The sequence below is a fragment of the Centruroides vittatus genome, unplaced genomic scaffold (assembly GCF_030686945.1).
Source record: "Centruroides vittatus isolate TY-2023 unplaced genomic scaffold, ASM3068694v2 contig_18, whole genome shotgun sequence".
NCBI classification, from domain to species: domain Eukaryota; kingdom Metazoa; phylum Arthropoda; class Arachnida; order Scorpiones; family Buthidae; genus Centruroides; species Centruroides vittatus.
In genome coordinates, this window is record NW_027121101.1 from 8,147,805 (window position 1) to 8,162,445 (window position 14,641).

The following is a 14,641-nucleotide window of genomic DNA, read 5'->3' on the forward strand; positions in this document are numbered from 1 at the left end:
ACTTTCTTTTATAAATACGACAGTGGGGTGTGACTTAACAAACGTGCCATACAAAAAACCAGCCATTCACAACTTTAAAAAAAGATTATAGATTGGGAACAACTGACAACGTGACTGGAGAACATTTTCAAGAGTCGTTACTGGATGTCACCAATGACACACCTCGTTTAAATGTTCATAATAAGTATTTTCTAGGCTATAAGTCAGACCGATAATAAAATAAACTTTGAAAAATTCTCAATTTTTACATTCTTATTATTTGTTCCTCTTATATTTTTCCGCCGTTAAAAACGATTACAACTTATTTTTTTACAATATGCGAATGTATACTGGTAATAAGGTCCTTGGCGACACCAAATTAAGCAAGATACAAGCATCCCAGCGATGTTACATCGTTAATTTACAAAGAATTATATCGTTAAGTATCATTTATGCAATCTATGGTGTCCGAATCGGTGGTTAAAGTAGGGTAGACTAATAGCTTAATATATGGAGTGAGGATATAATAAAAACAAAAGAGAGATATATCTAAACATTTATATTCCGTAAAGGTTCAGGCCAATCTGACATCAGGCACGTCTGGTTGCTAAGCAACAGCAGGTACAGTATTGTAACAAAACGCAGGTGTGCATGGCGTTTGTATGTATGTGGATGTTTTGATGTTGATGATTTAATTTTTCAGTTTAATTAAATAATTCACGAAATTTGGTTTCATAATCAAATTACGTAGTAACAATAGTTCGCGTTACTTTTGAAAATTAAATTATTTTTGAATGTTTATAACACTATACGATTCAATTGTACAGAGGATCAAAATTTAAAGATATTTATTGTAAATTTACTACGATGCAAAATTTGAAAAAAGACAAGAATCAAAAATAATCGTGTATTTAACGCATTCATAATAGTTACTCGTTAATTTAATTGAAATTTTACAGTCACTTTCCATTATTAATAAGAATAATTAAAAGCGAAAAATTTACAAAAATCGCGTTAATAATTAAATTTTCTAGACTTACCTCCCTCTTTGCAGCGTTTAGAGACTTTTAAATAACGAAATAAACACATGAAGTTACGAAAAGAACACGTGTAAAGCTACTTTTCTATCGAATCCCCTTCAGTGATTTTCAAAATGGCGAGTCAAAGATGAAAGGAGATGTCAAGATCATAAGAGATGTCCAGCCTACAATTTTTTCCAATCCTTTCTTTTATGCAATCCTACAAAATATATACGAATTTGACGTAATCAGCAATACAATAACTGTTAAATACATCTGTTATACTGGCAATAAATTTACTTTTATAAGACATCAATACCTTTGAGTGATTCACTTTTATATAAATGTTCCAATAGCGTAACGTTAAATATTTAAATATTTTGTAATATTAAATAAATTTTTAAAATATAATTTATTTTGGTTGTTTATTTCCCATTAATATTTATTTCTTTTAATCAAAAAGAATCAAAGATTTGATTTAGAAATATTTCTGTTTTTCCTTTAGAATTTTTAATAAATTTAATTAATTATGAATTATTTTCGTTGAGGAACATTCCTCTTAAATATTTTATTATTTAAACAGAAAATAGATATATTTCAGGCAGGAAGAAAAAATTCTAACTTGAATATAGTAAGAGATGCTTGAAAATTCTTTCCATTTTTTACAATCTTGTTAAGAGAAACAGCTCTCTTTTCAGTAATAAGTTATTTTTTTATGGAGAACAAGTATATGTAGGCTGCTCTTGGCTATACAAACCAAAGAATAAGTTACATAAGTTATTTTACTCTTCCTCTATCTATTGTATTGATCTAACTAATTCTTCATTCTACGTGAGAATTGTTTTCTAATAAATAAAACAAGGTAAAGATACAATACTACACAATGTTACAAATTAGAATTAATAAATGGATAAGGAACGGTAATTTCTCAGATTAGAATAAAGCTACGTATAAAAATACGATCTTCCAGGTAAAACCGACCCTCAATTACTCATTTAAGATTTCACTTCAGTCTACATAATCATTCTTTGTATTCCTAAACATAAGATTAACTTGTGTCTTTCTATATTTCCTCTTAAAAAATGTCATTATTTACTTATATTTAATGCTGTTCAATAGCCCAAACCGTCGTGTTTTCCTTCCAAAAATTATATAATTTTAACAAATAATCTATCGTTAAACGCATTTTCAGAAATAAAAATAAGAATCTTTTAAGATTTTACAAAAGAAAAATATAATAATATAATTATTTTTGTTAAATAAACAACGTGTTTACCAACTCACGAAATAAAATGGATGAGTTCATTAAGAATAATTATTTTTATTTCGATAAAAAAAAGAAGATTCTTCGTGACCGATACTTAATTATTGTTTCTTCAACTATATATATTGTTAGATAAGTAACACGCAAAATATAGATCTGCTTATTATTTGAGTTATATTTCATCAAACCCATTAAGTAAACCGAAGTCATGATGAACACGCATCACGGATCTACAGTATGATCACGCGTAACGCTTGATCAGTCACATCAAACATAAATCTATCTTTGTTCTTTCGTTCAGAATACAGGAACTATCAAGTCTATAGCTAGATTACAATCACTTAAAGCCAAAATGGATAACAATCTGGCATTAAAACTAGAGAAATTCGCTGTAAATATGAGAAAATCTTAAATAATTTAATAAAAAAAAATGACAAAGAGCGTAAAAGTTCGGCATTACTAGTTCATAATTGACGTAAATGGAGTAACGCACGTAAAAACCCCACGCCCGCGTATTTATTCTCATTAAAAATACTTTTATTTTAGGTCAGTACGTCAACGTTAAAATCATAAAATAAATAATTGAAATTGTTTAATGATTTTTCTTGGTTATCATGGAAAATTCCTACTCGAAGCCGATAATGTTGTTTGCGTAATTTCAATTTTCGCGAATCTAGAAACGGCACAGAGACAAATTTATTCTAGTAAATATTGAGTTCTCAAGAGAACAGATCATAATTAACTTAGTCTTTAACGACAATGGCTTTAAAATTCAATGAATTTAATCAGCGTCTAGTTAAGCAATAGCATATTGTGATAATATATCACAAGCGGGATGTATATAAAAAAAAAGAAGCGATGGAAAGAATAAAATAGGCAAACACTTCCGAGAATCGGTAAGGTAGAGGAGGGAGGACGAGGGATTTGGACGGCACCTATCGTCTTTCTTTTAACTCGAGTACGGTACATCCACGCATTGTTTGCGGTTTGAGTGTTAGCGCCTGCGTCTTTCGTAATTTAGTTACGTATGACGCAGGCGCTAACGCATAGATCGCGTAGGCTCGACGATTAAAAAGCACTTTCGGTAGGTAGACGGAAGAGAGATTGCCTGCGCAGACGCAAACAGATCACATCTCAAGCTTACTATTAGATCGCCGTAAAGGGTCGAGAGAAGAACTCCAACGTTGTCCACAAAAATGGCAAAATCTACTTCTTACAAAACACACCTGATATTACTTTTGTTGTGCGTCGGTTGGAGTCATTGCGCCTATTTGATTGACTTTTCGCGGATCTTCCAGCACAATTCGGCTAATGTTAAACGTGAAGGTAAGTTTTCTAGTACTAGATACTTTAAAAAAACTATCCTACGTTAGTTATATATTAAATTATTTTTTAATTTCGTAGTTGTAAGTATGTTGAAAGCGTGTAAAATTGGCATTTACCTAAGTGCGTTTGACAAGACGTATCAGTTAAATTAGCGCACCACTTAAAAATTTATATGCTAGATACATGCAAGTTTATCAGCGCTTTAAATTTTTAAATTCGTTGTAAGCTACGACAGACTGATAAATTCTGAAGGAAAAAAAAGGCAATTCTTTTATCTGATCTTTTTTCCTTTTACATTTTACGACCGTTTTTAATCGAATTTATTTTCTTAACAGCTTAATGTATAAGTATATGAAGTAATAAAATAATCATATATGAACGATTGCCTATCTGTTGCTGTATAGAATACCTGTTGGCAAAACTCGGACTCGTGCCAAATATAGTAAGAAAGATCATTTCGCATGTACGCCTATACAGTATTTCTCTCCCTGTAGATCAGAATGTTTGCTTAGTTTAACATAAATCAAGTATTTGTGATCCGTGCGTGTTTAATGTTATGTCTTCGGTTAGATGATTATTTGAAGATCGTTGCGTGCATCCTAAACAATCAAACTTTGCAATAATTTATGAAACGTTAAATTTATTAAATTAAAAATAATTAAACTTAGATGGATAAAGTAGAAAATGTACTTAATTTTATATAAATTATTGCTTATTAGCTAAATAAATTAAGAAAATGATTGAAGGCTTCGTAAATTTTCGCTTCTGCTAATTTACATGAATTTATTTGATCACATTCGATCTATATTCGACTCTTCGATAATTAATTTTATTCAAAAATATAATACTTGATTTATGTAAGAGTCTAATTCATCTCGTCTAAACGACATTAAAATTTATAAGTTACATTTAAATAAATACAGATAAAAGGTAGATGTTGATCTAATTTAATTTTCTAGTAGCCTTGACCTTTTTAAGCGATTCAGCTATTTTTTATTTATTTATTTTATTTCTTAAATTTCAGATTTCTTCATCGAATTACATCGAAGCGATCTTCGCTTAGATAATTCGATGCTTTAAAATTCACTCAGCATTACAATCTCTACGAAATTCTTATTATTTGAATGGCTGTTCCAAGCTTCTTAAAATTTTCAGGGATTAAATCTAAAGCTAACTATTCTATTTTTAATGTTTAATTTCGAACAATAGGTTCTAATTCTCTAGGTGTGTCTATAGAAAAGAAAGCAACTATCCTAGAAGCTCAGAATTACTTTTATCTTCCCTGCGGACGAAAAAAATATAAAAAAACAACAATTCATATAATTGAATGGACTATAAAAACTCTTTTCCTATCCGAGTCTGATGAGAAAATAATTAAATGGAAACAAGAACAGTTATTAATTGATGAAATAATCTTAAAAAATTGTTTTTCTCTTAAGAAAATAACGAAAACACGTAATAGAAAAAGTAGCGATATAAACATTTAACATGATCGAAAATTTTTTCCTACATCTTCAATTCTTTTGTGTAGTTTCTTGTTACGTTTTAATTCGCTTGGTGAAAAACTACAAGTCTTTCTTCGATCTATCGATAAACGCCTAAAACATCTTTCACTTCAATAAATATATCAAATGATTCAATCAAAGTTGGCAATGAACTAATGGCGGCAAGATGAATAGAATTCGTTATTCGCCTGTCTGTTTGCCTATCTCCTTTCCTTATATTTCAGTCATTTTAGTGAAGAAATTTTACTTTTTAATGCTCGATAACTTATCACTTCTAGTACGAAAACACAAAAGAATAGAAGATATCAATTCTGAAAGCTATATTCATATACATATTTAACTGCTTACAATACCGAAGTTTTATTTAAAAAGACTATCGATTAGATAAAAAAAATTATTATTTTGCTTTTAGGAGCTTATACAAATTCAAAAATAACGCCTCCTCAGTATTGAAAGCACGAAGGGCGGTGATTTTACTACCCGAAGCATGAAAGAAACGCCTACAATATTGGAAAAGATGGGAAAGACCCATGACGTCACGGATAAGTAAAGTATAAGCATTTGAGTGACGTCACTCTTGATTTACAGTATATATTTTTTTTCACTTGGAAATATTTCCATTTTATTTATGAAAACTTAGAGAATTTTTTTCTATATTTGTCAAGATTAAGTACTACATTTAATTAATGGTATCAGATATCATATTTAAATTTTAATATAATACGAAATAATTTTATAGATTATTATTACATAATTTTATAGTCTTTTATACTTAAAATTGCATTTAAGTATTTCAGAATCTTCCATTAAGTTTTATCCATTTATATAACAAGTCCATTTATAAAATGATTCATTTTTCTATGAAGCTTTTGTACATTACATTGATTAAAATGAAACCGTCCAATATTTTCCATTAGAAACTTTGTTTTTAGACAAAGTGTTTATGCATATCATTTACTGAAATATTAAAATACTGAATAAACTCAGTTATAAAAAAATATGAAAGAATTAAATTAATTTATGTATCCAAGTATACTTTTATCAAGGACGATAATTTTGTTAAATAATTAAATATAGTTAGTATAATTTATACACATAAATTATTACTTATACTAAAAATTTCATTAAAACTTGGCATCAGATAGAAAATATATTTTGTTTTACCATAGTTCTTGATGTTTCTTTTATTGAAAAAAACAATAAAAGTAATGTTATCACTAGTTGGTATTTTCTTACCTTAGCTTCTTTGTGTCCAGTGGATAACGAGTAGAGTGACCACATATCTCACTAGGGAGCAATTAAAGAGGTTATACATAGCTTATCTATCTCTGATGCGGTTTGTTCTTCTAGCAAAACAACAAAAGAAAAAAAATTCTAGGATCGATGTACTGTACCTCAGAAGTAACTGCAGTAGGTAGATAGCATCATTCCCATTTGTAAATGGGACATTTTACTTGCGGATGCGATTTTCTTTCCAAATCATGTAGAGAATCTCAAGTATTTCTACTATGTCTCGTTTTGTTTCACATATAAAACAGATAACCTCAATAATTTTACGTTAACCTACATGCTTTGAATGATTACAATTTATCTAAATTATAATTAAATGTGAGGATTAAAGTCTTGTTTAGAAAAGAAGAAAAATAAATTAAACATTACATGAACTTTCTGTTTCAAAAAATTTCTCTTTACATAATTAATAAAACATTTTTGAGGTATTTTTCACAGAAAAAAATTGTCCGTTCTGAAATCTTCCTTTAATTAATTAGTTTCATAACCTGAGAAACAAGTTCTAAGACTTAAATCTCTAGAGAAATTCTAGAAAATTCACTGAAAATTTTAAAATTTATACTGTTGTAGTTAAAAAAAAATTAAATGCGGTTCCTTTGATATCGAGATGTCCAGAATTAATATTTTAAAGCCTAAACTCTTCATTTGTTATCTTAAATCCAACATGAAAAGCCGAAGAGATTATTAGGATTAATTTTAATAAATGGATTTCCAGAATTATGGAAGGCAATTGCTAACAAAGGGTTTATACACAGACCCCGCCCCTTAGTTCATTGTCTGTTTAATATATTTGTAAGAGTCGCGCCTGTAATGGGTGTTTCCATGTATTATTCAGAAGCTATGCGGAAAAAGCTGACACAAGTTGCATTTATTTCTAACAAAAATAATAATTAGCTTAAGCTGATATTTTTTGAATATTATAAAAATAAGAGTATTTAATTTGATGTTATTTAAAACTTAAAAATGCAGATTTATATATATTTTTATATTATTTCTTCTAAAAAATCTGATCTATCAAAAAATTTTTTGAAAAATGTTTTGATCTGAAATGCCTTTTCCAAAAATATTATTCAAAGATAAATTTTTAGTATTAAGAGATTTGAAACTTGAAATCTGTTTATTTCATAAACGAATAAATTTACATGTTTATTTGCATTGAAGTAGGTATTTGATGTATGGAAAAGGCTTCTTTGCATGAATAACCTCTTCTAGAAAAATAAGAAGATGAGGAAAAAATATTTACACAAAAATGTTTATATTGTCAGAAATGCAAATGTTTATTAGCAAGACAGAAAATTAAACACAAGAATTTTTGAAGCAAAGAACATTTTTAAAGTAATATAATTATATTAATGAATAAAAGCAAAAATAGAGACTTCTCAATTTGTTATACTTAATTTAATGTACATAATTTATTTTCTTTAATTAAATTAAAGTTTACTGTAAACAGTTATTTTCACTTAACTCAATTAAATTTATTTATATTTAATTTTTAAAATATAAATTTTTTATATAACGTATGTACATTTTAAATGAATTTTTTAAGTTTCCTTATGTTATATAAGTGCAAGTATTATATTAATATTCATGTAAAATTTGGTTATTAACTTAAAAAGTTAAAATATTATTATAAACTAAACTCTTTTTTTAAAATATTTATTTAAAATATAATTTATATATGAGAATAATTAAGAAGAATTTTAGGTGATTTTATATAATTTTGCTTTAAAAGTTTACGTAAGTTAAAATTGTAATGCTTGAAAAATAAATATGATATGAAAATTTTATTCTCAAATTTAAAATGCTTATAAAGTAACGTTGTTGTGTATGAAAATTTAAATATATAAATATTTCAAAAGAATATTTTTTTTATTTAAACAATACATATATCTATAAAAAAAAATAAGAAGTTCACATCTCAAAATTTTAAAATAAAATACACTTATATATGAGCTTAATACATGTTTAAAATATGAAAAAAAAATTCTGAAAATTTACATAAAAAATTTAAAGAAAAGTTTTAATAGAAATCCTATGGAAATATTTATATTTAATATAGTTTTTAACATTTATTGAATTTAAAATTAGATTATTTCAAGCAAATAAATAATATTTAAGTAAAAAAAAACTCATCAAAATAAATTAAAATCCTCAGAGAATTTAAGATTTCATCATCCTATATACAATCATACTCCATTATCTTAATTAACATCACTATGCTACAAATGAATTAAACTATACAATATTTATAATCACTTCTTTAAAGCCTTTCGTAATTTTCATTAATAAATATGAATTATAGTGATTAAATCCAAAATCAATTAAAAATAACAGATGAAAAATAAGAATTTTAAACAATAATAATAATAATAAGTAAATGTAAATTTGAATTTTTATCAAGATTTTTATCTCTGATAATAAATACCCACAGGTGAGATGTCTCTAAAGATATTATTTAATTTTTATGAAATTGTTAAATTTCAATACTTTATTCTAATTTAAAAATAAAGTAGGTTTTTATTTCTTATTTTTTATTATTATTAAATTAATTTAACAGAATAGAAACTTAATCTTAATTAATTGTTTATTTCTTCAAAAAAAGAAACAAAAAAAAATATTTTAAAACTAAAATAAAATGTCAAAGTATCATAGTTTTAAAATATTTACTAAATATATTATTTTTATATTAAAGAAATATCTTTAAAACGGATGGCTGAATTATATATAAATTCATATAAATAAATCCTATCAAGAGTAATTATTTACTTTTATAATAATGAATTTTATATAAAATTTATAAAAAATTTATATAAATTTAATTGCAATCATGCCGAAAGTTTCATTAATTAAAATCGCATTTATTAAATGCTTTTCATTTAAATATTTAATTTAGTTATATTAATTTTTATAATTATTCAAATTAATTATACTTTAAATAATGAACTATTTTAAAACGCCTACATTAAATTTGTTATTAAAATAAATTATTATTATTATTATTAAAAACTTTGAAAGATTATTTATCACTAAATTCGAAATGTTGGAATAAATTTGTTTTCTAAACATATATATATATAACAGTTGTTTTAGCATGTTGTATAGCGAAATTTAATACCTTATTGACGTTTCTACATTTTTGAAATATTTATTTATTCCAATATCTTTTGTACTTGAACATGTAATTTATATTCAAAAGTGACGAATTTTCCCTCTAGAGCTTTAAAGCCTTAAAAGTAATGGTAAAAATCAGACTGATGGAGTAATTTACATAAGAAATTTTCTTTTTTTCCCCCTAGAAATCTTTGGATTTTGATTGTTTAAATTTCAAATAATACAAAAGTTATAAGATCAAACAATGAGGATTCACAGTTGTGGAAAAATCTTTAAGAATTTTTTAACCGATATAACCCTTATTATCATTTTTGGAAATAAAAAAAAATCGATAGTGGGCAACCACTTTACATTATTCAGTGGAATTAGGTTTAGCTTGCAGCAATGTGAAACCCTTTCATATTTATTTAGTGAAAAAAACTACTATTTTTTCAGTTAATAATAAGGAAACTTTTTAAAAACTATTGTTTAAAATATTTATTTAATGATATCTTCATAACAAAACTTAAAATAAAATGATTTTAATCTATTTATAAATTCTTTTTTTAAGTAAAAAACCGGCTACTTATATCTTATCATGCGAATAGTGCAATGGGATATTTTCATTACATTATATAATTAATAATAAAAAATATACATCGGAAAGATATTTTATATTAAATTACATAAGTTTTATTTATAAAATAACTTTTCTAACATTATATATTCTTGTATTATTATTAAATTATCATGCAGAAGAAATAATATGCAATAGAATAATCTATATATATAATCGAGACGAGTGTTGATAATAATGAATAATAATATAAGAGTTCTACAAGTATTTAGGATTCCAACAGGCCAAACTAACAGAACATACACAAATAAAGCAAAGATTAATTAAAGAATACCAAAGTAGGTTAAATGCTATTCTCAGAACACAATTAAATGCAAAACACACAGTTAAAGCAATAAACACATATGTCATCCCAGTACTCACATATTCTTTTGGAGTTATACATTGGACTCACACAGATCTTGAGCAACTCCAAAGGAAAACAAGAACTACACTTACTAAGCATAAACAACATCATCCTAAATCCGCCACAGAAAGATTAACCCTTCCACGTAAAGATGGCGGACGTGGCCTGATTGACATAGTTAACCTTCACTACAAACAAATACAGTCACTGCGAGAGTTTTTCTACAAAAACAAGAAACATCACAATTACATAAAGCAGTAACTCTAGCAGACTCAAATAACACACCATTAAACTTACACTCACATCATATGGACACAACACAACATATAAAAAGCATAGACACCATTAAGCAATCGTGGGCTCGAAAGGCACTCCATGGCAGGCATCCTTATGATCTGGCCCAGGATTTTGTTGACAAAACTGCGTCAAACAGCTGGTTAGCTCGGGGATGCCTCTTTGGGGAGACGGAAGGATTCATGATCGCCATACAGGATCAGGTCATAAATACTAAAAACTACAGAAAACACATACTCAAAGATGCAACACTCACAAATGACACATGCAGAAAATGTCACATCATGCCAGAAACTATACAACACATCACCTCTGGTTGCAAGCTCTTGGCACAGACAGATTATTTACACAGACATAATCAAGTAGCAAATATAATACACCAAGAGCTTGCAAAGAAACACAAATTAGTAGACATCCACGAACCATACTACAAATACATTCCACAGACAGTATTGGAAAACAACACGCACAAAATTGAGCAAATTTTCAAATTTACTTTTCTCTATATTTATTCAGTGAGTACTACGACAGAGCCATAATCACAGATAAAACAATTTACCACAACAGACCAGACATCACACTCATTGACAAACACAATAAAATCACATACATTATAGACATATCCATTCCAAACACTCACAATATACAAAACGCATGCACTGAAAAAATTAGCAAGTACACAGAACTCGCCCAGGAAATAAGGCATCTGTGGAGGATGGATAGGGTGCTTATTGTACCTGTTGTTCTCTCCTCTACAGGTGTCATACCACACACACTACACAAAAGCCTGGGCACATTACAATTGAATAGAAACACATACATCACACTACAGAAGGCCACTATATCTGAATACATGTCATATTGTGAGAAAATTCCTGAATACAGACACACACACTGATACACTTCTTTAATTTCTGTTTTGGTTACTATGCCTTGACTTTGGTCCGGCATAGTACACAGCCACCGGTGTTAACCGAGTATATCTCACTTAACATAATAATAATCAGCGCAGAGCCCAAACGGTTAGGAGTTGAAAGTTGAAATTCGGTACACAGTTAGGGTACGTCACGAGAACGCACACTAAGAAGGGATTTTTCGAAATTCCTCCCCACGGGGAAGAGGGCAGGATTAAGTCTTAACACTTCCATCGTTGATGGAAGTGTTACGTAACAATGGAAGTGTTAAGAGAAAGTGACGTGCAAGACGCAGATGCAGTTTTTTTCGTTTTTGCGGGAAATCGAACATATTTTTAGACCTATCTAAAAATTCTGTAATTAGTCTGGAAACAGGGAGGACCCAATTCTTGCATTCTGTGAAAACGGGTAAGGTAATAATCTTAATCTTCGGTATTGTTACTTTTGCCCGAGCAACGCCGGGCCCACCCGCTAGTTTAAAATATTTTAAAATTTAAAATGGAAAATTTCCATTTACAAGAATTGAACAATAAAGATTATTTTTAAATTAAGTTTTCTAAAAGAAGAAATAGGATTATGAGATAATTCCTAATCTATTTGTATATCCCGTCTTATTTATTTGTTCTTTAATTAAGAAATTTAATTAAAACTATGAAGCAGAGGATTTATGTATCAAGGCATTCACTGCTACTATAAGACACATTTAAGTTTATAAATATCCCATCTATTAGGAAAGAAAATGTTTTATAAATTGCAATTCTATGTAAGACAAACTTATTTACAAATTTTAATGCTTCCAGAAAGAAAAAGAAAAAAGCTAAGAAAGTACATATAATTTTAATTTGATATGCAGAATAATAAATTTATCATCCCCGTTAATGTATTTCTTAAAATAAAACATCATAAAAATAATAACTTATTCCTGACTTTTACACTCTTTTTAACACACGAGTAAACTCAATTTGCATAATTTGTTTCCACGTTAATAATATTTTAACCTTCAATAAACAATCTATTCTCAATCAGACTTTGTAGAAATTCAGGAAATTTTAGCAATTTCCGTCTCGTGCAAACAATAGTTAGAATTATTAGCGTAGACTCAAACCTATTAAAATCAACCAAGAAATGACTTACAAAAGGTGACATCAAAGATAATTTTCAGCGTTTTCCTTTTAATAAATTTATAGGAATACAAATCCTGTAAATGACGTTTACTCAATCCGTTGCTATGATGGGCCAGGACAATATTAGATTGCTAGAAGAATGAACGGGTAAAATATTTTAAAGCTAGAAGTAAATCTTCGTTTATGTCTTTAGGAAAATTGAGCAAATATCCTTTCTTCCTATAAATGCTTCCACGTCATTAGAAGCGAAATAATGTTGACATTTCTTCATCGGTGAAAAATCTATTATTTGCTTTAGAAGAAAATTTTATCAAAAGATTCCTGAATAAATAAAAAAAAGAAGAATTTCATTTATAATTCTAAAGTGTGAAATTGAAATACTCCTTTATTATTATTATTCTTTAAATATTTTAAAGTTGTTTTATATTATTGCATTTTCAAATTTACTTTTCTCTATATTTATTCAGTGTAGACGTTATTACACCTATTTTTAGAATATTTTATATGTTTTTTTTTTTAATTTATAAAGTAAAAATTATTACTATATTACCTGTAGATAAAGTAAAACATAATGAAACGTTTTCTTCAAGGATGCTATCTCGGTTATCAAGTACAGTATCATGTTTAAGTGCAAAGATATTATTTGGAAGATTTGACCGTTTAATATACTTTAAAAATCTAATTCTACATCATATCATCGTTTACAGAAAATTGTGATCAAATCAATTTATTCTTGCCGTATTTTTATTTATTTTAAATGGAGACAAAACGGAGAATTTGATTAAGAATTTTGATAAAATATTAGATATTTAAATAATATAAAATAAATATAATCTATTGGTTAAAATTCAGTTGATAATAACTGAATAGCCACTCATTTATAATTAGTGTAGATAAAATATCTCAAAACGTTCCATCAAATTACTTTTCGATGTTTAGGTCTGCAAGCAGCGAATAAAGTTTATCAGCTGAACATTTCCAATTATTTGAGGAGCAAATTGGTTAACACTTATAAGTTATGACATCAATTTCTCAACCGCAACACACAAAAACAACAAAAGTTTTTTTTATGTACTACAGCAAATGAAATTCAATTTCGTATTATTTGTTCTTCCTTTTTTGTTTTTTAACGTTATTTGATTCAATAAAATAATTTTGTTTTATGTTTTAAACTATACCTAATTATATAAAAGTTAATCGAATGCTGACGTATACAAATTAACAAATAAATTATTTAATAAGTCTATTAAAAATGTAAGAAAAACGAATGAAATAATAAATATTTTATGTAATCTATATACATTATTTTGTTTAGAAACATATAAAAACTACAATTTAGTAGAAAAGCTAGTCAATCTTTGGCAAAAAAGATGACATCCTATTGATATATTTATGTTTAGACTCGCTTTAAATCAACAATGACAGACAACAAAGCAATACGTAAACATATAAGTTTTTGTTGTGTTTGCATTGCACAATGAATTTCTATTGACTTGAGAAAGAAAGTTATCTAAACAATACACATCACACACTGTTATATGAATCTTGAACGATTCACTTTCTCTTCTATTTCTTCATAAATAAGTTTCACCAGCTTTCATATTTTATTTGTAAAAACTTGTTAAACAGTAATATATATTCTTGTATAAAAGTTGCAGAATATATTTTAGCTTAAGATTCGATGAGTAGTCTATCTTAACAGAGAAAATGTATAAAGAATAAAGTTTTTCTTTTTACAATTCTATCTAAATTTGAGTATATTGCTTGTTGTGTAGATACAACAGTGCAAGCTGAAGTTAAAAACTTCCAAGAATTCTGATTTATTATTTTCTCGCAAAATATAATAAAATAAA

The 14,641-nt window shown here is 27.1% G+C and overlaps 1 protein-coding gene across 1 annotated transcript in view; it reads left to right on the forward strand.

Moving 5' to 3' along the window:
- Window positions 1-3,330: 3,330 nt before the first annotated feature.
- The window catches only part of LOC136969659 (IDLSRF-like peptide), a 34,531-nt gene continuing 23,220 nt past the window's right edge, over window positions 3,331-14,641 (forward strand). Inside the window, exon 1 of the mRNA XM_067263948.1 lies at window positions 3,331-3,588. Coding sequence (XP_067120049.1) covers window positions 3,459-3,588 — 130 coding nt within the window. The 5' untranslated portion in view covers window positions 3,331-3,458. The remainder of the gene's footprint in view (window positions 3,589-14,641) is intronic.